Source organism: Anser anser (assembly GCF_964211835.1).
Source record: "Anser anser genome assembly, chromosome: 27".
Taxonomy (NCBI): Eukaryota; Metazoa; Chordata; class Aves; order Anseriformes; family Anatidae; genus Anser; species Anser anser.
In genome coordinates this window covers 6,877,651-6,900,187 of record NC_139748.1, presented here as the reverse complement: position 1 = coordinate 6,900,187, position 22,537 = coordinate 6,877,651, and the positions used below count along the sequence as shown (strand labels likewise).

The 22,537-nt window shown below is 61.0% G+C and overlaps 1 protein-coding gene across 6 annotated transcripts in view; it reads left to right on the top strand.

The window, feature by feature from the left end:
• Window positions 1-9,435: 9,435 nt before the first annotated feature.
• The window catches only part of ITPR3 (inositol 1,4,5-trisphosphate receptor type 3), a 40,387-nt gene continuing 27,285 nt past the window's right edge, over window positions 9,436-22,537 (top strand). For 4 of the 6 annotated variants that reach the window (XM_083812196.1, XM_083812194.1, XM_083812195.1 and 1 more), the window contains exons 1-3: window positions 9,436-9,912; window positions 17,227-17,297; window positions 21,143-21,264. In XM_083812196.1, coding sequence (XP_083668322.1) covers window positions 9,824-9,912; window positions 17,227-17,297; window positions 21,143-21,264 — 282 coding nt within the window. In that variant the 5' untranslated portion in view covers window positions 9,436-9,823. Of the gene's footprint in view, window positions 9,913-16,574; window positions 16,709-17,226; window positions 17,298-17,319; window positions 20,145-21,142; window positions 21,265-22,537 lie in introns of those variants that run through there. The other 2 variants (XM_083812197.1, XM_083812198.1) reach the window with 2 other exon arrangements.

The following is a 22,537-nucleotide window of genomic DNA, read 5'->3' as shown; positions in this document are numbered from 1 at the left end:
TTAAGAACGCTGTTTACAAACACCGACGGGGTGCTAGGGCAAGCGAGGCTGCTCGCAACCTGTGCAAGGTAGAGAAGCTGCTGCAAACCTCGTCGCTTTCCCAGGCACCGACAGCAGAGGTTGATGCAATGCCAGGGGGCTGGAACTGCTGCAGCTTGTCCAGCTGCAGAGATGGATGCGCCGGTGGGACTGCCCTGGCACCAGGAGCCTCAACCCAATTTGCTTCGGTGCAGCCGTGCTCCGAGATGCGAGGTCTCACGCTGCTTATTCTGGGTCTGCGATAGCACCGCAAAGTCCCTGCTGTGGTCTCCTTTGCGTGAGATGCTGCACCAAGACGGAGCGAAATAGATGGCCTTCGCCTGGAATAACTTTCAATCTGAGATTTCCAGGTCTCACAAAGCTGTCGTAAAGTTGCACTACAAATGTGAGGCACTCAGATATTCCAATGATACGAGCCAGCGTAATAGGATATTTTCAATGAAATATTCATCTGGATCCTCGGCCTCTGAAAGGGATAGAGCTCTGCTGGCTTCTGTGGACTCACACTAATTTATTTTTTATTACGACCCATTTGTATTGTGGTGGTGGTGAGGAGGTTCTAGGAGATCGCCTCCAGCCTGAGATCCCATTATTTCAGGTGCTCCAAAATCACAGAACAACTAGACAATCTGTGCCCCAAATTTGAAACCACCAAGGACGTAGCCTGGTATTTTTCAAAAACAAAGCTGCTCTAGCACACACAGCATTTCCTCTGTGCAGGGCGTCTGCATACACTTAGGCTCTTCCCTCGCAATTCAGCCCAGCCTCAAAAGTCCTCTCTCTGCTGATGGTATCACGGGGCTGTGAAAGAGATTGTCATTTCGTCAACAAAGAAGGCTCAGAGTCCCGGACAAGACGGGAGAAATATTTGTGAAACAAAGAGTCCATTTTCAAGGAAATCATCTGTCTTGTGCAGCGAATGAGAGAAATGATTCAAGCTCTGGAGGCGAGCGGCTGAAGCAGCCTGTGGGCAGGAATTTCTCAGGCCACGGGCTGACTGGTTCCCCTGCCTCCACCAGAACCCAGAACGGGACCCAGGGCTGCGTTTACACGCAGATGTAATTCCTGCTTTACACTCAAAGATTTGAGTCCCTTTGCAGACACAAAGCATAGATGCACCTATTTCTGCCCGCACCCCTCCCAGGGGAGCTCACTAGGCTTGTGCAACGGGGCGCACACGCTGGGGTAACCCAGACACACAAAGCTGAGCCCCAGAGATGCTCCTGGCTGGGATAAGGAGCAACGACCGACCCCATCAGATAAATCCCCAGGTTTTCCAGCACGCACGTCCTGCACGGGGCTGGGCGCTGGAAGTGGCTGCGTGCTGCTCAGCCGGGCTGGGCACGCTCCCTCCCAGCAGCATCAGAACATTTTGCTCACCAGAGCCATGATTTTGATCAAAGGAAACGTTAGTCATTGGAGAGCTGAGCCTTTGGTGTTAAAATTAAATGCTAGATGGTAAACTGGCATCCACGATAAAGAAAACTCCGCTTTACCAGCAGGGACGTGCGTTGTGTCCCAGTTTAAAAATGCAACAAGGCAATTGTGTCCTGCCTCTGTGCGGGTTTTTCATTAGCTGCACGAAACCGGCGTTGCTCCTGGGACAGCCCGGGCAGATTTTTAATTCATCCGCTTCCCAGTTGTGCACCATGCCATGAGCCGAGCCCCAGCCGAGGGGCTGATGCCTTCAGAAATCGGGGCCCAGCTGCTGCTCCGGATCAGGCAGGAAGGAGCAGCATCTGCTGCAGCATGTAAGAGAGCTTTGGGGTCTGTTGGTGGTGTATAAAACCCAACGTAACGTTACCTATAATTTTTAAAGCCAGCACCAGTCCTGCAAATAAAATACGTCCAAGGTTCCTTTCTCCGTTCTTTAACAGCTATAAACTGTTGCCAACTATTCCTCTCCCCTCTCGGCTTGGTTTGTGGCATCGGCACAGCCTCCGGATCGATTTACGCGTAGAGGCAGCAAACAGTCGCTCCCACCCTCTCCAGTCCCGTATCCCACGGCTCGGCGGCCGCGGGGTGACTCAGCAGCGCGGAGCACAGGCATGACTAACTCTTCCCTCCACAGCAAACAGGGATTTCGGGTCTTTGTTCAATGCATTCCTCTGTGCCGGTGGAAGCTGCCTAGGAACCACCCCGGCCCAGGAGCGTGACTCAGCCCGAGGAGGCACACGCCGACGGCTGGGGTGTGAGGACGCCGGGGTCCTGCGGCACCGTGGCTGCGCCGCGGCCGCCTTTCGCTGCAAGCAGGCAGAGCAGCAAAATCCCTCCCTGGTGCTTCTCAAGCACACCCCAGCAACTCTTATTCTCACGAATGGGTGTTCTTTTTTGGTGGCCTGTCCCTTGAAATAACATCTCAGGCTGCCAGCCTGGTTTGCCGGTAATCCTCCTGGTGCCATTTGGGCGGCTTCCTCCAAGCGGCTTTTGGACCTGCTGGGAGGGTTTGCCCACCATGAAGCTGTGCAGGGTGATTGCTGCTGGGGTTTGTGTCTGGCTTCTCTTCACCCCACCCAGCACGACGAGGTGGTTTTGGGAGCGAGGACCTCATCCCTCACCCGAGACACCTGTGGAGACGTGCCCAACGAGACACCGTTACCGCACACCTGATCTTCCTCTTCTCTCTGCGCTGAGCAGGTTTTAAGCAGGAAAAAGCCAAAACCTTTGGTCCAGCAACACCCAGGAGTGGGGCAGCGAACCCAGCCCTGAGGGCTTTAACTGCAGGCGTGCCTTTAAAGGGAGGGAGCTGGAGGGGGGAGGTATTTCATATGAGGCTGGAGGGGTTGCAGCTCTGGGGCAGATGTGGTTTGTGGTGCCTTACCCTAAGCAAGGACACGGTGGGTCCTGAACATGAGTACCCACCCTGTGGGGTCTGACACTGCTCTTTCCTAAGCAGCTGGTGTGTTTGGGTTTTGCTGTGTTGGGACACGTGCACGGGGTTGTGATTTTGGAAGGCTTCCCCTTGCCCGGTGTAGGGCTTTTAGGGCTCATCTGAGAGAGGAGCCTCAGCTGCACCCATGGGAGCAGCCGGGCCCCTGAGCCTGCGTGCTCTGGGAGCAGCACTGTTCCTTGCTGCTGTTGCTCTCTGCTCTCACATTTGCATCCAGACCTTTCCCCGGTGCACCCGGGGACAGGTTTCTGCTGGAGCAAAAGCAAAAACGTGTTTTGCAGCCTGGGCTGGTAACTGCTGTGCTGGCTGCCTCTGGGGGTGCCTCCGTTCCCAGCCCCAGCAGCCGGTCACACCCCGTGCTGCTGCCGAGGGATTTCTGCTGCCCCGGGACGGGGTTCGATCTGGCAGATCGCGATACTTGGAGCACAGCAGAGCCCTGCTGCACTCACCTCCCCACCAGTTCCTATAGCTGGGATCCCAATGCTGACCCTGCCCTAGAGAACACCCGTGTCCCCACGTCCCCCCAGTCCTGACACAGGGTGGACGGGCGGACGGGATCCTCCTCCCGCAGCCACCTGCACCGCGGCATCGCCGAGCTTGCCCCGAGCATCCCCTTTTGATCTGGGAGCTGCGCCACGGCCGCGCTCGCAGCGCGTTTCCTCTCATTAAGGGAGCCCATAAAACCCACCGTGAGCGCGGCCTGCTGCGGGCAGGGCTGCCTGCACGCTCCGGTGCTCAGCTCCCGTGCTCAGCACGCCCTTGCCAGAGGGAAACGGCGTCTGCTTGTCCCCCCCCCGTCCCTCGGGGATGTGACCGGTGTGACGGAGGAGAGGCGGTGGCCGGGCCTAGCCAGGGAGGCAGCTGGCCCTGGCCCCGAGCCACACGGTAACCCAGCCTCTCATTCAGCAGCAGAGCGTGTGGTTACCTCAGCGAAGGCTGTAATTAGGCTGCTTGGCACTAACTTGCCTCAAAAAAGCCGGGGAGGAGGGGAGAACCTCACATCAGCCATTTTAGGCGCAACTTTACAGGGGGGAAATGGAGGCCGGGGGCAGGACAAGCCTGCTGTGGGAAGCTGGTTCCTCTGCGCTCCGTCCTTTCTCTCCACGATACCCAGTGCCCTTAGGACCAGACTCTCCCAGTACACCCCAGTTCAGCCCAGCGGAGCATCCCAGTCCCCAGCTCGGAGCTGGAGCCTGTCCCACCGCTGGCCGTGCGCGGAGGTGGGCACCGTGCCTGCCCCGAGCCGCGGCGGGAGCGCACTTCCCGGCCGCGCTGCGATAAGCCGCGCTGCTCATTCATCGCGGTGCGCTGACCGCAAGCCAGGCCAGAGGGCCTGCGTGGCCCACTTGGAGGCAGAGGAAATGCTGCTTGGCGTGGTAATCCATCTCCTGAAGAGCTATTGAAAGCGGAGGCTGTGCCGCGAGAGGCTGCGGGCTGGAGCAGGGTTTGCAGCAGAGCCCTCTGGGTTTCTTCAGGGGCTGGGATGAGCGAGTGTGGAGGGGCAGAAACGCAGCCAAGCTCGTGCGGTCAGAGCTGATCTGCTTCCAGAAGGTCTCGGAGCTGCTCTTGAAAACCTGCCCATCGATGGGGACTGCACGAGGCTGTCGAGGAGAGCTTGGGGAAGTAACAGGGTTTTGCCTAGGGCGTGAATCAGAGTGTGCCCTCGGAGATGAGCCAGCGGAGCTGCGAGTGATGCTGTCACACGGGGGTGACTGTAGTGGGTGACGGAGCGGCCGATGTGGGGCAAAACCCCCTTGTGCAACTGCTCAGGAGCTTGCGTGGAAGCCACAAAGAGGCAACGAGCGCGGGGCCGTGGCTGGACAGCCCAGCGAGGGCGGCTGTGCAAGGCCCCAGCTCTTGGGCAATGCGTGGGGACGGATGGGGAGCGGGGCTCACCCCTCGCCCGCCCTGTCCCTGCCGCCATCTGCCCTCGTGGCCCACAGCGAGGGTACAGCTGGCAGCCCCAGCCCCTGCTCCACCCCACAATTAACCTGTGTTTGCTTATTAGGGAAGTTACAGGCCTGTGCAAACACTTCCATTTGCTCTTGATAAAGCCAAAGGAGAAAAAATCGTGCCCGTGAGGTGCGGCCGGTCCCGGCGGGCTGCATGCTGGGTCCGAGGGCCCTGTGGGGTCGGCTCGGCCAAGGACCAAAGGTGCCCCCAGTCCCTGCTGTCACCTGGGCACTGCCCTGGCCCCGCTGCTCCCCAGACAGCCGTGGCGTTTGTCCCGAAGTCGGCCCGGCGTCGCTAACGGCAACTGCTAATTGTTCTCTTGCTCTGTACTATATTTAATTCCCCACTATTATTTTTTCCCCTTTTAATCATAAAAAGCCTAAATTTCCCTCGGGGAAGGTTATTGGCTCGGCTGTGGAAATATACCTGCAACTTGCACGGAGCTACGCCACGGGGGGATTGGCTGTATTTTTAAACCCAAGTACAAAGTGTCTTCAAGCCGGCTTTGCTTAACCCTTTTTGGGGAGGCCGGGTGGGATCGGGGGGCTTTTTCCCCTCTGCTGGGCTCTGGCTGCTTTGCCTGCCCTTCCTTGGGGCAGGGTGGGCCTGGGGGACAGGAGGATGGGCAAGGGGTAAAGGTAGGACTGCAGGAATCGCTCTTTTTCCCTATTTTCCTATGTCTTCATCATTTCTGTCTTGCTGGTGTCAGCCTAGGGTTGGTGCAAGGGACGCTTTTTGTGCACCGACGGGTTCCAGCCACCCTTGTGGGGTCAGAGGGGCTCGGGTTAGCACACGTAACCTGGAGCCACGACACCTTTGAGGATGTGGGCCAAAGTCATTCAGTCTGCAGCTATTTCGGGGGAGCTGCTCCCGTGGGGCTGCGTGCTGCCACTGTCGGGGCCGGCCAGGCGGGAGCGGAGGCACAGATGGGACAGGCAGGAGGGAGCTGGCCCTCGTCCCTGCCGTTAATGAAGTTGTCTGCGGGGGTTTCAGCCCTGCCCCAGCAGACCTTGGGTCCCCTTTCAGCTGGCTGCTGGTGGGGAGGTTTGGGGTTTGGGTTTGCAGCTCAAACCAAGGAGATTTGGGGTCACCAGGTCACCCGGATGCGCGTAGCATCTTCTGCACCAAAAGGGAGGATTTTGTTTTGGTGGTGGTTAAACTGGGCTCTGAAATCCTCACCTAGGAGGAAAAGCATCTCCTGTTTGCTGGCAGCTGTAGCCTGCTGTCGGTCCTGGCCTGATTCTGCGGGGTGGCTGGGGCAGGAGGAGGGTGCCATGGTGTGAAGGGCACCGTACGGACCCCGGGGTGGCCTCTGCGTTGCATCCGTGGGCAGCAGCAGGGTCAGCATGCCCAGCACCCACAGGACAAGGGGGGGCAAACTCGCCTCCTGGCCAAGAATCCCCCTGTTATGTGCATCTGCTGACAGCCTTCCCGCTCCACACACAAGGGCCTGAGTGTCTCCCTCTTTCCTCCCCTAACAAAGGAGCCTACAGTTATTTTTTGCTTTCCTCTTGCAAGCGGCTTCACCCTTGAGTTCCCAGCCTGGATTTGGGATGCCCGAGGAGATCCAGCAGGGCTCTGGGATGCTGCTTGGGTACCACGACCTGCCCGGCATCCCCGCCGCACAGCCAGCGGTGTTCCTGCTCCCACAGCCTCTGGCCAAACTCAAGCTCCAGTTGGGCTCCTGCCCAACCTGGGGGGGGCTCTGAGGCCGTCCAGCTTTTTGGAGGCTCGGGAAGCCAACACGGTGCAGCTGCAGCCTCGGGGAACTCTCGCCACAAAGCCCGGCAGCCGAAGGCTGTCGTGGGAAGGGCGTGCGGGAGGTGTGGGTGGAGGGGATCCGTTGCCAAAGGAGCATCCTGCGGACGAGGCCGGGGGGCCCGGGGGAGGGAGGCGGCCCCGCAGTTTGAGCTACTGCCCGCAAAGGAGCAATTTCAGCATGTGAAAGGAATGTGGCCCCGGCCCCGCCAGGGATGAAGGCTGTGCCTGGGAGAGGGGATGGCTGCTGCTGGCCTGACTCACCGGCCGCCTCTCCGCAGCCGCTTCCTCTCCGGGAGGCAGAAACTCCCAGTTTTTATTTATCGCGTGGCCTAAAGTAGGGGGTAAGGAAGGAAACGCTCTTATTTTTAACTCCTCTGTCTCCCCGGGGTGTGGGGGAAGCGAGGCAGCCGCTCGACTGCGTGCGCCTGGGAGCATCCCCACGGCCGGGGCCGCTCCGCTCACCTGGGAGCTGCAGCCTGTCTGCAGCTCCCCCCAGCATTTTGGGGTCTGCACCCATGCCAAAATATCCCTGCGGGTTGCGAGCAGCCCAGAGACCACCCTGGGGGCACACATGGGGTTGGCAGCGTGATGGCTCCGTGCGGTTGTGCCCGCATTGAGGTGGGTGCAGAACAGGTAGGGGTGCGTCCCCAAAACACCTTCTGCTCCCCGTCCCTGATGGAGCTGAGCGGGGACACAAGGCCTGGAGCGGGGACACAAGGCCCAGAGCGCGGGCTGGATTTGGTGCCCACCACCCCCAGCGTGGGGACGGGGCTGCCTCCTGCCCGGGGGTGCGAGGAAGCCCGTGAGGGGCTTCACCTCGCTGCTCCCCATCCTTCTGGATGGCAGAAACCAGGCCAGACGCGTGTTTGCTTAGTGCAGTGGTGGTTTTTGTTTGTTTGTTTGTTTTTTTCACTTCCAAGGGATTTTTACCGCCCGGTGCTCTGCAAACATGAGCAGTCCCAGGGGTGCAGGGCGATGGGAGTGTTGGGAGCCCAGCTTGGGCCAGTGGTGCCCGGCCGTGCCCGATGATGCCGGTGGGCGCACCGCGGTGCTGGCTGAGATGCCACTCGTGCCTTTGATCAAAGAGACTGATTTGTGCACAAAGTTTTGGTCTCTGGTTCCTCGGGGGCTTTCTTTGAGCTCCTGTTGTGAAACCTTCATTTGCTTTTAGCAGCAGCGAGTTTTTGGTGTGTTTTTTTTTTTTTTTCTTATGATCTTCTCTTTTCCCCCTCTGTTGCCCTGAGATAAAGGCTTCTAAATTTGTCCTGTGCTGAAAACGCAGCTAATCCTGATGGACCTGAATTCGCATCTCCCCCGAAGGAATTGCACTAATTTTTTTTCCCCCTTTGTTCTGCCAGGGGACCTGTCCGTTTCCTCGTGGAAAAAAAAATCACTATTTAGGGCAAGGTTTAGATTCCTGAAACCTGTGTGTTTGTTTGCGAGGAAAGAGGACAGGAGGGAAATAAATGGGAAAAGCATCATTCTTTTTTTTTTTTTTTTTTTTTTCCTTCCAGTATTGTTTTTACAGCAGACAAGTTTTAATTAAATTGCGGAACTAGGGCAGTTGTGCTGTCCAGAAGATGCTCTGAGGACGTGGTCCTTTTTCCGCTGGTCCTTTTCCTTTTACACCGGGAGCTCAGAGCTGCTTGTCCAGCCCCGGGTTCACCGCAAAAAGGCTCCTGATGGGATTTAGGCACCGGGGGGAGACTTTGGGGTGCCTGTGGGCCCTTCCCGCTGCTGGCGGTGATGGGTGGGCTGGGTGCTGGATGGGGCTGGCAGCTCCGGGAGGTTTGGGTGATGGCGCATGGGTGCGAGGGGGACAGAGAGAGGTGGCAGGAGGTGAAGCAGGATCTGCTCCAGCAGGGGACCTGCCTGCTGGCACCCGGGCTTCAGGAAGCCCGTCCGGCCACAAACACTTGCCTGGGGCAGAAAAATCCAGCGAGAGCCGCCCAGCCCTCAGCCCGGGGCTTTCCCCCTGCTCCCAGGTGGTGCGGGATGGCCGGGCTGGGGGAGTGCTGCCTGAAGCGGGGCTCAGGAGCGGGGACGGAGGGCTGGGGGCCCTGGGTCTGCTCCTGGGGAGGACGGAGCAGATGGAGGGGCGGTGGGAGCAGCGCCCTCGCTGCTGGGGCGGCCGCAGAGGGGCTGGGTGGGACGGGGCGGTCGCGGCAGCCTCAGTTTCCCCCCTGGCAGGTGCTGGGGGCGATGTCACATCCCGCCTGCACTGGGAATTTGGTGTGGCGAGGGACGCAAAGTGCAGCTGCCAGCTCCCAGCACCTCCCTTTCTCCCGCGTTTGTGCACGGACAGCACCCCGAGAGCCCCCACGGCCGGCAAGGAAGCGCCCGGTGCTTTTCCAAGCGGAGGAGTCTGGGGCCAGGGGGGAGAGATGGAGACCCCGGAGGGGCTGGTGGGGGGGCTGGGGGGCTCTGCCGTGGGGCTGGGGGCTCTGCTCTGGGGCTGGGGGGCCAAGCACCCTGGGGAGCTGCGTCGTGGGGTGAACCCAGGGCAGCTGGCGTGCGGTGGAAGTCCTCGCTTCTGCTGCGAGCGTGGCGTGCCCAGCCTCGGCAATGGGGGGACCGGGGGCTGCTCGATGGCTTTGGGGTGCTGCCCCCCCCGGCCCACGCTCCCCCAAGCCGGGAGGCGGGGAGCAGAGGGTGGGGCCTCTTTTTGGGCATCCCCCCCCTCACACACACGCACACACACACACCCAGGCAGCTCCGGTTCTCCTCCCAGGCCAAAATTATTTGCATGTTTTTTAGAGCAGGACTTCCTGATTGCTCTCTATTGGCTGCAGGTAGAAAGCTGTGCGGAGACGGAGACACGGACAGCCGGACAGATCTCATGCAAACCTCTAGCTGAGCCTCTTCCCCACTCTCCTCCTTCTCCTCCTCCTCCTCCTCCTCCTCTCAGCACGCCTGCGGCTGCCCGGCTCCCTTGGCTCGCGTCCTGCCCAGCACATGTAAAAGTTGTGCGAGAGCCCGTGCCCGCGTCCCGCTCCCCTCCGCTGCTCGCAGGGAGCCGGCGAGGAGAAGGGGGCGAGAGCCGGGCTGGAAGAAGCCCCCCCTGGGCTGGAAGAAGCCCCCCCGGGCTGGTTCCCTTGAGCCCCGCTTGCCCCATGGTGGATTTCTGCGAGGGAAGGTGACTTGGGGAAGAAGCGGCGCTGCGCCGGGTCGAAGGCAACCATGAATGAGATGTCAAGTTTCCTGCACATCGGGGACATCGTCTCCCTGTACGCCGAGGGCTCGGTCAACGGCTTCATCAGCACTTTGGGGTGAGTGAGCCCCGTCCCGGAGCCTGCCTGGCACCGTGGGTTTGTTTCTCCGGCCAGAAGGGGAAGGGGAGGTGGTGCCGGGGCTGACCCCGGTGGGAACAGGGGCTGGGAACCTCTTCCTGCAGGTGCGGGGCCATGGGGAGCGCAGGCTGAGCCTGGGGAGCCCCCTCCGCCCTGGATGGTCACTGCTGGGGCAGGATGTGGCCCTGGGGGGGGGCCGGGGGACCTGCAGCCCACTCTCTGGCAGCCGTGGCCAGAAGTTTTTTCCCCATCTTTGGGGACTGGAGGCGACGAGGGGGGCTCAAGCAGCGTGAGGGTCCCTGGGGCTGTGCGTGGGGCTCGGGCAGCTGTGGTTCCTCTGTGGGGCATGGCAGGAGGAGAGCTGCCAGCCCTGCCCCGTGTGGCTGCTGGTGGCTGTCCCCTGGGCCGGGCACCGATGGCTCCCCAGCTCTCGCTGCCTGCTTTGTGGTCCCACGGGGCCGAGCTCGCAGCGGGCATCGCTGCGGGGTCACCACCCGTGGGTGCCCATGGGCACCAAGCCCTGCCGGGGGCTGGGGGCAGTGTGAGCACGGCCAGGTCCAGGCTGAGCCGTCTTCTTGCAGCCCCTTCCCACAGCAGAGCAGGAGGGGATCTCGCAGCCCCACCTGGGGACACGCAGGGACCTCGGGGACCTGTCCCTTGTCCCTGCAGTTTCCGTGCCTAAGCGGGAGCATTTGCCCAGGGAGATGCTCCGTCCCTGTCGTGGCCAGGGCTCGGGCAGGGCTGCTGGGTGCTCTTGGGCACAGAAGGGTTCCTACCTCACCGTGGGGTGCCTCGATACAATGGGGATCACTGGAAACGCCGCTGCCCCTGGGCTGCCCAAAGCAGGGACCCGAATCTTGCCTGCAGCTCCGAGCGGTGCCGGCGCTGCTTCCAGGACGTGGGTCTGTGCCAGCACCTGCCCCATCGCGCATGTAGGAGAGGCTGAGATCAGCCAGGAATGCTGCCTTGGATGGGATTCCTGGGGCAGGAGCTGCCTGGCTCTATAATCTGCGATGAATGCACTTGCTCCCACATGCCTGTGTATAACCGGAGCCGTACATACCGGCGCCCACACGTGTACGCGCACCCACTGCTGGGCACACGCAGCCTCCCGCTTAATGCCCGCCGAAGCCTGGTGCCCAAAACCCCGCTGCTGGGTGGGGGTGGGCGAGGGCACGGGCACAAAATCTCCGTGTGCCCACCTGCGTGGTGCCGACCTCGGGTCCTGCACGTGCAGGATGCGGCCGCTCTGCGCCCAGCCCTCCCTGCCGGGCCGGGTGGGAGGACGCCCCCCAGGTCCCTTTCGGAGGGGTCTCCTGGCGGCTCGCTCGCTTTCCCAGCACGGGGGATGTCCCAGGGTCTGCAAGCTTGGCGGCGCGGTGCTGAGCGCGCTTCCATCCCGGTGGGAGCCGGCGCTGGTTATTAGCCCACGCAGCACGTCCCAGGGGCTCACCAGGAGCCAAATTAAGAGGTGTTGAGACACTCTGGAGCTCCAGTCTCTTTGTAGCTCTCGTCCCCAGATCCCTCTATTTTATTTTTTTATTTTTTTTGCAGAATGCTTCTCTAGTTTTATAAACATTTGAAAAGCAGGGCTTGCTTGGAGAGACCGTTCTCCCAGGCCCCAGCGTAGCTTTTGCTGGGCAGCCTGGCTTTCCCAGGGCTCTGCTTCCTCTGGGTTGTTTCCCACCCTCTGAAACTGTTTTCCATTGTGCCCCGCGACCTGAGAGACCCAACCGCACCTTAAATCACTCCTGCGATAAGGCAGTGGGTGACTCACTGAGAGTGCTTCTCCCCAGCCCTACTGCTGCCTGTTTGGGACCTTATTTGGCTCATTTGCAAGGCAAACAGCTCTGCCAGCCCCGAGCTGGGTGCTGCGTGCCCAGCTGAGCACCCTGCGGAAGCGTTCCCTCCATCCTTCCTCGATGAAGGCAGGAGGGCACGGGTTTGGGCTGGTGTGGTCCGCAGTGGGATCCCCAGTTTATATGGGATGACACAGAGAGTTTCCAGGTGCTGGCCCCAAAAGTTAAAGGATGCACCCCGAAGTCCTGGTGCGGTGGTTCCCCGTCCTGGCAGGGCAGTGAGCTCTTCCCAGGGGAACTTCTGGGGCCTTTGGGGCATCCTGGCTGATGTGGGTTTGAACGCCACCTAAATACAAAGCCGGGGGTGCCTGCAGGTGATGCCGCAGGATGCGCAGGGCTCTGTGCTCGGACGCACCGCAGGCGGGAGACGCGGCGGTGCTGGCAGCCCCCGTGGCCACGGCTGCAGGACGCTCGGACAGGCTGCAGGCGCGTGGCTCTGCAGCCGCTGCATTAAACCCAGTGAGCCCGGTGCGTTTGCACTGGTGGTTCTGGACCAGGAGCGGCGAGCGGGGGAGTCCTTCACCCCCAGCCCAGGGTGAAGCCCTGCAGGGGAACGGGCCCAGATGATGCACGGGGTGCTGGCTGTTCTCATCGTCCTCGCTTTGAAGAACTCAGCCCCATCATTTGGGGGATCTTGTGGGGCTCTTAGCAGCCCCCGTGAGTCCTGGATGTGGGGGTCCAGCAGCCCTGCGGTGCATCGGGGAGCAGGATGCCCTGAAAAGCAGCAGGGAAGCAGGATCAGGCCCCGCATTAACACTAAGCCTTAACTTTTTTTTTTAAAAAAAGTGATTGCTTTTCCCCATTCATCCAAGGGACTTGCGATGGGGGTTGGTGGCAGGGGGAGCCCTGCAGCCCCCCCGGCTGAGCCTGTTCTGCTCGTGGCCCCATCACGCTGGTAAAAGCCCCAGGGCACAAACCCTTCCTCCTGCAGACGCTGCCTGCAGTGGGCGTTTGCTCTGCAGGAGGAAAAACCACCCGCTGAAGGGTGGGGAGTACTCGCGTGCGCTCCAGTGCTCAGCTAAGTGGGGGAATGTTGGCCAAAACTCCCCAAGTCACTAAAATGCTAAAGATAAACCAAAAGGAGGAGGTTATGTAAGAAGCGCAGGGCAGGAGCTGAGCACCGAAGCAACACCGATGGGTCAGGGCAGCCGCGTTGCTGGGGGCATCCCTTGGCTGGGCTGTTCAGTGCCCAGCGCATTCCCTTTGTGGCGATGGGAGAGCCGGATGGGTGTATCGGAGCTGCCAGGAGGGGTCTGGGTCGTGGGAAGCTGCCCAGGGGGTGCAGAGAGGTGCAGGACCCAGGGGTGGGCTCCTCTTCCCCCTTGGCTCCGTTCAAGGCTGTTCCCAGCGGGGAGGTAGGGAAGGGCTCCGCGGGGCTCTGCTGCTGAAAATTAAAGGTGCCTGAGGGAACGGTGATTTTCCCCGAGCACAAAAATCACTAGTAAAAAAAATCACCAGTAACTCCTGGCGGCCTTGTGCTCGTGGAGCTGGAACTGCTGGAGCTGGGTCTGCGATGGGGAAACGGCTGCTGCCGTGGGATGCTCTGCGGGCATCACCCGTGCAAACCGAACCAGCGCCAAGCGGGGAGAGGAGCTGGGAGACCTCCGTTTGGTTCCTGCTGGATGCGGTGATGCCGCGAACCCTGGGAGAAACCGCTGCCAGGAGTGTCCCCATCTCACCTTGTGTCCCCAGTGAGCCAGCACCCAATGGCTGGAGCTAGAGAGGAGCAGAAGGATGCGGGTCGGGGGGATGAGCTGCCCCATCCCCACCATCCTGGGGGGCTCGGGGACCAGCCCTGTGGGCTGGTGGTGGGGCCGGGCCAGTGACAAGCCCGCCTGGATGCCAGTTGGCTGTTTAACATGAAATACCACCTTTGATGGCTGTAATTGTGATTGCAGGTGGATTTACAGGGTGGAGCAGTTCAGGGAAACACAGCTGGTTAAAGGGTAACTCCAGCCCTGCCGGGTCAGGACGAACTCGCTCCTGCGGGGAGGAGAAGCACGCGAGGCGCAGAGCGGTGTCCTCCCCACGGCGCGGGGACAAGGCTGTGTTTTTGTGGCCGTGCCACGTTCACTCGCTTTATTTTTACTCCCTTTGCTCTGCCAGGCCGACCGACACCCGGGCTGTGTGCCGGAGGGGCTGACCTTATGGCGAGCTCTGCTCTTCCTCCTCCTCCTCCTCCTCACCGCCAGGACAGCCCCAGCTGGCTGCCGTCCCCGCTTGGGTTCAGGGGTGCCTGGCCTGGAGGCACTGGAGGAGCTGCGTCCCCCTGACCTCCGGCGAAGGCTCAGCCTAGTGCGAGGCCAAGCGCGCTGGCCGCGGGCCAGGGAATCACTTTGTGCTCGGTTTTTAGGCACGCAGCACAAACCCCGCTGGACCCGCCGTGACGATTCGCAGGGCTTAAAGCTAACCAGATGCAGCAGGCTCGGCGAGGCGCAGGATCAGGCCCCCGGTGCTCCCAAGGGGCGACTCGGAAAGGCGAAGCGTGGGGGTTTTCGGCGGTGCCTCCTGCCTGCTGCTTCTCCCAGCGTCTTCCTCCAGGTGCTCGGAGGCTGATGAGGTTTTCTCATTAACACCTGGGAGACGAAAGCTGCGGTGGCCGTGCCCCACGCCGAGCGGCCCCGCTGCTCTGAGAGCGGAGGGAGCCCCGATTCGCGCCATCCCGCCGCGCCGATGCGGGTTTTTAGAGCAAACCCGGCCCGGCCCCAGCAGTAACCCAGGTGACTCATGTCCACCGCGTCAGGATCCTTTCTGTTTTCAGTGATTTTTAACCCAACAAGGCTCGTCCCGAGTATCAGGTTAATAAAAACGGCGCTTTGCATTCCTGCAGAGCGTGTAATTCCGGGATTAAAGACACTGAGACTGCTCTGAGCTCATTAACTAATTAAGGCTTCCAGCCCGGCAGGTCGCTATCTGCAGCCCAGCGTCGCAGAGCGATAGCGCCGGGCACAGAAGTTCCAGGCAGTGGCTTGAGATGGAGCTGGCGTGGGTAGGAGATGCCTGCGCCATTTGCTCCGGTGCTGGAAATGGGCTGCGTGGACCCTTAGCCACAATGGAGACCTTAAATTTTACTTTTTTCTAATAAATGGAGCAAGCCCTCTGCTGCTGTAGGTGCTGGTGGGCGCTTGCTGAGGGCTGCTGCTTTGCTCCGTCGCTCTTATTTGACTGGTGCTGGGGGTGCAAAGCAGCGTTTCAGAGCAATAGAAACCAAACAAGCCTACGGCTGGCATCGGGCTGGGCTGAGGCTTTGCATATCTCCTGTGCGGTGAGATACGTGCGGTAAAGCCCCTGTCCGCAGCTGCCTCTTCTCCTCCTGGCACTGCTTTGTCCCATCCTTCCTTACCTCTCTCCCTGCCCTCCCAAGAGCCCGTGCCCCGTAGGAGCTCGGGGACCGTCCCGGCTCCTTCCCCAGGCAGCCTGGGCTGGGCAGGCGTGGGTTGGGAGCCCAGCACCCCCCTGCTGCCGACCACGAGCGTGGGCACAGCCGAGGCAGCGCTGCCTAGCAAAAAGCTCAACGTTTGATTACCAAAACCTCAGGGCTGGGTTTATTTGTTTGCCTTTTCCAGTCTTCTGAGGCTTTGCTGGTTGTTCTTAAGCTGTTGCTGCCACCAAAACGTTAGACAATTTCTTTTTTTTTTTTTTCTTGTTACTTGAAATCTAAGGTTAATGTGTCCGAGCCCCAGGAGCTGGTGCTTCAGCAAACTTTTCTCCTGCCAGCACCGTGACCCCTGGGTGCCACAGCGCGAGGTTTGGCTGCACCTTCGGGGCCCGCTGGTTCCCCGAGCTGTACGAGGGATGGGTCCTCCCAGCGGGCAGAGGGGAGCTCCTCCAAACCCCCCCCGAACCGGCTGGGAGAGGCTGCACACGACAGCCAGGAGAAACAAGCTCTGGCTCGAGAAGCGAGGGCGAAAGGCAAAGGCCCCGCGGTGCCGCTGGCTGCGCGGCGGGACGCCGGCTCCTGCTCCAGCGCCTCCGCTGCCAAGGACGCAGCAGCCTTGGGGTCCCCGGGGTCCCAATCCATCAGTGCCGAGGCCAAATTCCTCTCTGCCGAGCTACGGAGAGGAATTTTCCCCTCCTCTGGAGAGCGGCTGGGGTAGGGGCAGGGGGCCAGATCGGCACGTGGGATTTCTCTTTCCGTTGAAAACCCAGCAGCACTTTGCCTGTTGGGTTCGTTGGCTGCATCGAGAGCCCCCGAGGAGTGGGGAGAGCAGCGCGGGCTCCGCCGTGCCCTTCGCCGCCGTGCCACGTGCCCGCCGCGCTCCTCCTGTCCCCCTCGCGGTGCTCCCCCCAAGATGCTCCCTCCCGGATTGCGCAGCCGCTGCATTCCTGCATCCAGCCCCTTGCTTCCCAGCTGCCCGGCTTCAGGTGGGGACACGCTCCTCGCTTTCTTGCCCCGGGGCAGGAGCATGGTTTCTCTCCCTGCGTCGCCTCCTGGGGGCTGGCAGAAAGCAGGCGAGCGGGCCCAGCCTGTCTCACTGCAGCACCCAGCACCCGGCAGCCCTCGGGCGATGCTCACCCCTCCAGGATTTTGGGGCCGAGCACAGGGGTGCCTCGTCCCCAGTTGTGCTTCGCTGGCCTCGGTAACTTTGGAGCGATGTCCCGTCCTGAAATCGCAGGGAAGGGCTTCAGCACCCAAGGCCAAGCCCGCAGGAGTTTGCTTAACACTGGGAAACGAGGAGGGGGCAGGCAGGAGATGCAAAGCCCTTTGTGTCTGACGGGCAGAGCCAGCACCTGATAATAATTAATTAAATTATAATTAACAACTGGTTCCAGGGGGCCCTGCCGCTTCCATCTGCAACAGCTACACCTCCTGCGTCCTGGTGGGGTAGCTCCTGGCTGGAGGAGAAGAACCGCTAAGTGAAAGCCGAACCCCTCACGTTTTTACCAGTTTAACGAAGACCTGGGGGCTGTGAGCAGTAAGCTCAGCCTCTGGCTCGGGCAGAAAGCCTGGCTCCACGCGGTGCCCATCGCCCCGGGGCGGGTTTGGCTCAGCTGAGTGCTGAGCAAGGCAGGATCCGCTCCTGCAGGGTGCGGGCATCAGAGCCTCCGCACGGGTCGCTGAGCAAAGGCCCCGACACCCGGCATCGCCGTGCTTCGTCGCTGCCGTTTGTACCCGCGGTCTGCCCTAAAGGGCTGTAGGAAAAACACAAGCGGCAAAAGCTGGAGGGTGGCGGTGAGCAGGGGGCGATGCCTTTGGGGCAAGCACCCATGAGAGGCTGCAGGAGCTGAGCGTCATCGAGCCAAATATTTCTGTATATATAAATGCAAAGGGGTAGGGGACAGGAGGCGCAGGTTTTGATGCTGTCCTTTTGGAGCCGGTGCCAACGCGCGTCTGCCCTCGTGCTGCTGTGGGCTGTGGGGAAGGCGCTTCGCTTGCTCGGGCCCCGCTGCCGCCTTGTTGTCTCTGAAGCTCTGTCCCTGCTTGGTCCTGCAGGCTGGTGGACGACCGGTGCGTGGTGGAGCCGGCGGCTGGAGACCTGGACAACCCTCCCAAGAAGTTTCGAGGTGAGATTGGGGCTGGGTTGGGGCAGCTCGGCCACCGCAGTGACACCGTGGGGACACCACAGCCCTGGGCATCTGTGCCAGGGATGGGGACCGGGGTCCCAGCTCGCCCGGGACCGGGGCGAGCCCTTTCCAGAGGAGCCCGGAGGGATTTTAGCTGCTGTAATTTGTCACTATGGCTTGGCCAAACCCACCCTCCTCAGTTCACCTCTGGGTGCGTTTATACATTTACTGGAACCGCCTCCGTGCTGGGATGGTCCTTGGGACCCCATAACCCAGCCCTACGGAGCGGGGAGCTGCCCTCTGCAAAGGTGGGTCCGTACCCAAACGCATCCCTAGGGATGCTGGCAGCTGGGTGTCTGCCGGCTGGGAGCAGGGGAGAAAAAAAGCCAGGAGGGGACAGAGAGAGGGGCAGCTGCAACATGCAAACTACTTCAAGGCAAGCCTGTTAGCGCTCAGCCCTAATTACATCTGCTCTGCTTGGCTGCACCTCAGAGAGAGCCGGGGGATTAAGCCGCCCTTTTACGAGGCGGGTTTTAGGGAGAGACGGTAAATCCCTACCCAGCCTCGGCGGTCACGTTTTGGGCTGCGCCATCTCCTCGAGCGCTCGGGGCCGTGCTCGTTGTTCCCCGCGCTGGCAGCCCCGAGCGGGAGCGAGCTGCGACGGCCGGGCCGGGCGGAAAAGTGGATGAGTCACCGGAGGGCCGGGATGGATCCCGGTGTGTGGGAACGGCCGGGAGAGGCCTGGCCAGGCTGCTGGGGAGAGCCTCCTGCTCCCGGGCTGTGTAAGGCCCCGGGGAGAGACCTCTGGGCTCCGCGGGAGCAAAGCGCTGCACCCGGGGCGTCTCCTTTCTGCGCAACGCTGGGAAATGGTGATTTTGTGCCTGGCACACTGCAAAATGCAGGGGGGAGGGAGGGGTCCCAGAGGGCGTCCTGGTGGGTCTGGGTGCCTGGAGCACCCCGCGGGTCCTGCGGATGCTGTGGCAGGTAGGGTCCGAAGCACGGCTGCGCTCTGGGAAAACTTCCCCAAACCCGTGATCGCGTTGTTGGATTTGGGGGTTGGTCTACGGCAGCCGTTCCTTTTATACCAGCTACCATAATTTCAAGCCCCTTTGAAAAAAAATCTATTTAAATACTGGTTTCCCACTCTGCTTCGTGCCCCAGGCCTGTTCATAGGATGGCTTTAACCACCTGCAGCGGGGTGCTGTGCAGATGCCTTCCCCGCTGCCAAGCAGCGACCTGGCTCTCTGTGGGAGCCACTGCCGCTCGTTTGGGTTTGGGGCTGACTTTGGGGACATCCGACAGCCCCTCGGAGCCCCACAGCCCTGGCACGCCCGGCAGCCACTCTACTCCCAGCGGACTTTCACCTGGGGCTGGCTGGGAACAGCTGGGAGCTGGGCGCAGACCGGCACCAGTTCCGGGGGCTTACTGGTCCCAGCAGCCGCAGCGTCTCCCTTCCTGGACATGGGCGGGTGTTGAATCTCTTTTCCAGACTAAGGTCTGCTCCAGACGCAGCCCTGCTCCCTGCAAACCGTATCAGGATATCCAGCCGCTTGTTTTAATGGCCGGAAAAGTAGCAGTCTGCCTTGTCGATAGCTATCACCGCGAGGGAGGTAAAAACAACGGGCTGGTGCTGTTTCCCTGCCGCAGCAGCAAGAGGCTTAAGAGGATTTTAATGGGTTGTTGCTGTCCCCGTATCCTGTGGCTGGACCCTGCCCTTCCCGGCCCAGCTCCCTGGTGCTCGTCGCCTCGCCGCCCGCGGGTTTGGGGGCACAGAGCAGGGAGCGGGGCCCTTCCCCACGCAGTCAGACCCAGCTGGGTTTTGGAAATGCCCAAAGCCAGCCAGGAGCCTGGCTCTGCAGTGAGGGACTTCAGCAGGGCTGCCTGCAGCGTGCCCTCCGAGCCTCTGAAAGACACCTGGCGCTCCTCAGATATTTGCTTTTCGTTGTGCTTTCTTCCCCCAGAGCCTCTTCTCGGCCCTGCCTTCGGGCACATTGGGAAGAAGCAAATAAAACACCAAGTCCTGCGCTCAGCGGGGCAGGTGCCCGAGTCGGGGCTCGGGGCAGAGGCTGCGATGGTTGCAGGGCGAGTGGGCGGCCGGAGCCTGGCTGCTGGTGCCCCAAGTACCCCGGATCCTCCCCGGTGAACACGCGGGAGGTTTCACCTCCATGGCTGTGCCCGTCAGGAGCTGCTCAGCCCCATCCCTGATCACATCTGGGCGCTGCTCCGGCTTGGTGCTCACCGGGCAGTGCTGACGTGGGAGCTTTCCGCGGCTTCCCTGCTTTCCGCCCACCATCCGTCTTGCAAAAGCTCCTCGGCACAAACACCTGGGTGCCAAAACCTCCGGCTTCCATCACGAGCCTTGCTGAAGCCTTTCCGCGTGCAACTGACTCCGTGCCTCGGTTTCCCTCCTTGCAAAACCGGGCTTGGCGTGCAGAGATGGGGATGTGAGCAGCCCCTGCGGACAGGGCGTGCTTGGAGCCAGGGGGTTGATTTGCACCTCTCTTAATAGCTATGCTGAATTTTTTTCCCCTCCCTCATTCCTCAGTTTCTCCTTTCTACCAGGTCCTTTTGCAACCTAATTAGCAATTTAATGAAAACGATTCAAGGTGCTGCAGGTGGCCCGAATCGTTTCTGTGGCCCTGCTCGGAGGCAGTGGGAGAATGCAGCCAGGCATTACAGCAGCTACACTCGAGTCCCTGATTAAAAGCCCAGCGTCACAAAGCCTCCTTGGCACGGGACATGCCATTAGCAAATAGACCTGTAAAATGAAATGTGAAACTTGGCCCCTAACCAGCAGCCCAAGCCGGTGAGAACTGTGCTCTGTGCTTGTTTGTTCGTCACTCCCAGGTAAATAAATACGTGCTTGCCAGCGAGCTGGGACCGGGGCCAGAGATGGAAGTGATTTTTCTTTTTGTGTCTGAAGGTTCTGGGCTGCTATTTCAGGCGTAATTCGGGTGACCCAGGCTGCAGGTCCCTTCCTGCCGTCGCCCCCTGTCCCCACGCAGCTTCGTACCGTGAGCTGAATCAGATGCACGATGGAGCTGCCTGCTGGCTTCCAGAGGGCTGCTCTCGTGCCTGGATTCACAAATCCCAGACCCTGGTGTCTGCGCCCCCCCATTTGGCCACAGCAGCGTGGGGAAAAGCAGCAAACTGGGGAGCAGAGCGCATCCACGCTGCCAGCGTCTGGGGGAGCCAGTATCCAAACCCTTCGCATCCCCAGAGCGTTTCTTTTAGGACTGGAAGTGCAGCTGTTTGCAATCCAGATTTTAGGAGCGCTGGCTCGTAGCTTCCAGCACTGGTAATTAAGTCTCGTTGTGAGCAGGCACGGGAGAGCAGCAGCGTCTTTGCGGAGTCCTGGTGGCACGGCCACCGTGGGGACAGCATCCCGTGGCCTCGCTGCCCGGGTTCGGAGGCTGCAGGGCAGCGAGGGCGGTGCGGGGACGCCTGCTCCTGTCCCCATCCAGCTGCCTCCGCTCCCCTCCTCCGGCAGGATCCGCTCCTGGTTCAGCCCAGCTGTGCTTCATCAATACGTTTTCTCCCCCTGAAGCTTTCCTTCCCAAATTGCGCGGCCGTTTCCGATGGGAATGCTTCTACCGCGAGTCCAAGCAGTGGAGTCACTCCTGGCCTCGTTATTTATTACCCAAAACTAGTCCACCAGCTACTAGCGAGTGGCTCAACCTTCTACCTGTCTGCTTTGGGCCCCCAGCAGCGGGCGGGGTGGCTGTGGGCCGGGAGGATCCTGCTGGGATGGGAGCAGGGGCCCGCAGGGTGCTGGGTGACGCTGGTCCCAAAGGAGGACCCGGTGCGGCCGCTGCGGCTTCACGTGTGCCTTCCTCTGCTCCCAGATTGCCTCTTCAAAGTATGTCCCATGAACCGCTACTCTGCCCAGAAGCAGTACTGGAAGGCCAAGCAAACCAAGCAGGACAAGGAGAAGATCGCCGACGTGGTGCTGCTGCAGAAGCTGCAGGTGAGCTCCCGGCGCGAGGCACTGGCCGGCGGGGACGGTCCCCGTGGGCTGGCAGGGGGGCAGCCACCAAACCCCTCGCTGTGCAAACCCGGAGACATTCTGCGTCCTGGAAAACGTGCCTGGGAAGCCAGGACCCGCCCTGGGTTTTGCGGTTTTTGGGTGTCCCCCTGGTCAGCTCTGCTGCCTCCTGTCCCGCTGTCCCCCGCCCCGGCACCCAGGGGTGCCCGGCGTGGAGCCGCCGCGAGCAGGACCTGCTCCAACGGGCTGGGGAAGTGAAAGGCTCCTGTTGACTTCCACGAGGTTTGGAAAAGGCCCATGTTAAACATTGCATAATCGCCTCAGACAGCTGGCGAGGCCCTGAGGATGATTCATAGCACCGAAGCTCAGGCAGGATTCATTAAATCATCTCGCCAGGCTGCGAGCCGGGCCCCGCAGCTCCCCCAGCTTCGCTTTTGGTGAGCGAAGTCCGAGGCAGTGTCCGGCCAGGGCGTCCTGGCTTGGGTTGGAGATGCCGAGATGGGGTCAGCGCCTCCTTGACCGCGCTCAGAAACATGCATCTTCCTGCTCTGCTTAGGCAGTAATTTATAAAGTGACAGCCGTACTGGCCATGACTGGACGGAGAGGCTCATTTCCGAGCCTGATTGATTGAACCTCGCTTCAGATTTGTCTTCAAGAGATCCTGTAATTTCCTTGCTCCGTCCCGCTGCTCCTGGTGTTGCTCTTTTGGCACACGCCGCCGGCACCGGGAGCGGGCTGAAGGCAGCAGCAACCCCCAGAGAGCTTCCCGAAGCAGCAGCAGCCCAGGTCCCAACAGGAGAAACCCTTCCCCATGCCCGCTGGTGCCTTTCTGAGCTTCTGCTCCTGCCCCTTTTCTTTTAAGGGGGTTTAAGGCTCGGTGTTTTCTCGGCTGACTAATTGCAGGTGCAGCCAGATGCACCACAGAGGTTTTCCTCCCACCCCTGACGCCTTCAGAGCCACCCTGCAGCCTCCGGGGCTGCCCCTGTGCGCATCCCCAGTGCCTCATCCCTACAGGGGACAGACCCCATCCCCTACAAGGGACAGGCTGCCAACGTCAGCCCCCGTTGGCTCGGGGCAGCCTGTCCCCCCTCCTGGCCCCATGGCTTTCAGCAAGGGAGGAGTTGAGATCTGGGCGCAGATTTAGGAGCCGCCGCGGTGCCTGATGTCTCGCCGGGGCCGTGTTGCTGCACGGGGTTGTTGTTAAACTCCCAGCTCGGCAGCAGAGCGGGTTTCCCCAGGCTCTCCGTTTGTTTTC